The sequence below is a fragment of the Galeopterus variegatus genome, unplaced genomic scaffold (genome assembly GCF_000696425.1).
Source record: "Galeopterus variegatus unplaced genomic scaffold, G_variegatus-3.0.2 Scaffold2904, whole genome shotgun sequence".
In the NCBI taxonomy this organism is placed as follows: Eukaryota; Metazoa; Chordata; class Mammalia; order Dermoptera; family Cynocephalidae; genus Galeopterus; species Galeopterus variegatus.
The window spans coordinates 181,785-183,166 of NW_007729015.1; the positions used below are offsets into that span (position 1 = coordinate 181,785).

Genomic DNA, 1,382 nt, shown 5'->3' on the forward strand with positions numbered 1-1,382 from the left:
AAAAGGTGGGGACAGGAGTGCTGGGGAGGAGGGAGGCCTGAGAATGGGAACGGGGCCATTGGATGAAGGGTACAAACTAGGAATGGAGGGAGTGGAGGGAAGATGGTGAGGACTGAGGACTGTGCTGGGAATACATGCAGTAGCTCTGAGCTCTAAGAGTAGTAATGCAGGGCCGTACACCTAGGATTAGGTACTAAAAGGGCTGAGCAGAAGGTGCCAGTAAACAGGGCAAGTGAAAGGATTTCTGAAGCCTTCTGTAAAAAACAACCAAAGTGAGGACTAAGAAATTGGACACTGATCAATGATATGAAGAGTCATCTCTGCTCTTTCCCAGGCAGAGGCAGGGTCCCCAAAATGAAGTGGCTTCGGTGCTTAGAGTTCTAAGTTGGAGCCCCTACTGTGCCACCAATGACCTATGAGACCTCAGACAAGTCAGGTGGTCTTTGTCTCTGCACCCTCATCTCTAAGGTCAGAGTCTGTAGTCAATGTCTAAGGTCACTTCTAACAATCACACTCTATGGCCCCATGACCCATTCCCTGAAAAGACCCCTCAGCTTCCCTCTTCAGTCAGGGCTAGGAACAGGAAGGGAATCAACATTTACTGAGCACCTACTACAGGCCAGACCTGTACTAAGGGCTGTATCATCTCACTTAAACTGACCAAAACACTGGCAGGGCAGCAAAAGAAACCAAGGCTCAGAGGATTAAGGGACTAGTCACACAGCTGGTCAGTAACAGGGGTTCAGAAATGGTAGTTCTCAATCCAAACATAATCCAAACACCTTCTACTAGCTCAATAGGTTCTAAGACACAAAGGATGTCAAGAAACCTTAGGAGAAATTAGTGCCCATCAGTCTTACCCAGGGAGGCCAGGCTGCCACAGTTCTCCTGCTTTTCATCTCTGAAGAGGGTCACATGAGATGAATCCAGCTGTGTCCACCCAGGGGTGAGAGTCAGGGCCACATCTTCCATTTTCAGCAACCCCTAAAGCAATAAGTAATTCCACCTAGTTCCTCATGCCCCAAATCACTCCCAAAGCTGGCCACATGCAAAGAATGAACATTAAAGGTGCTCTTCGAAAAGAGCAAGTGGGCACACCTATACCTACTTAGCCTGTCTCTAAGAACATCTTTATCAAAAACACAACAGGCAAAGAAAAGAAATGTTACACACATTAGAATAAATAATTTCACTTAAATATCTGAACACTGCAGGGAGTGAAAACAAGGGCTAGTGCAGCAAAAGGAGTGAAATCATATCCAACTTTTCAAAAGGTTTGTTGTGCACTTTGGCAAAGTAGGAGTGGAGGCTCATTTATATTACTAATTTAAAAAATACAACAAAATCTAGGTCTGAGGTGAAAAAAATCAGAAAAAAAAAAA

General features: G+C 45.2%; 1 protein-coding gene across 1 annotated transcript in view; it reads right to left on the bottom strand.

Moving 5' to 3' along the window:
* The window catches only part of LOC103599312 (zinc finger protein with KRAB and SCAN domains 4-like), a 7,755-nt gene that overhangs the window by 1,815 nt on the left and 4,558 nt on the right, over nt 1-1,382 (bottom strand). Inside the window, exon 4 of the mRNA XM_008583422.1 lies at nt 861-984. Within this exon, the coding sequence (XP_008581644.1) occupies nt 861-984 (124 nt within the window). The remainder of the gene's footprint in view (nt 1-860; nt 985-1,382) is intronic.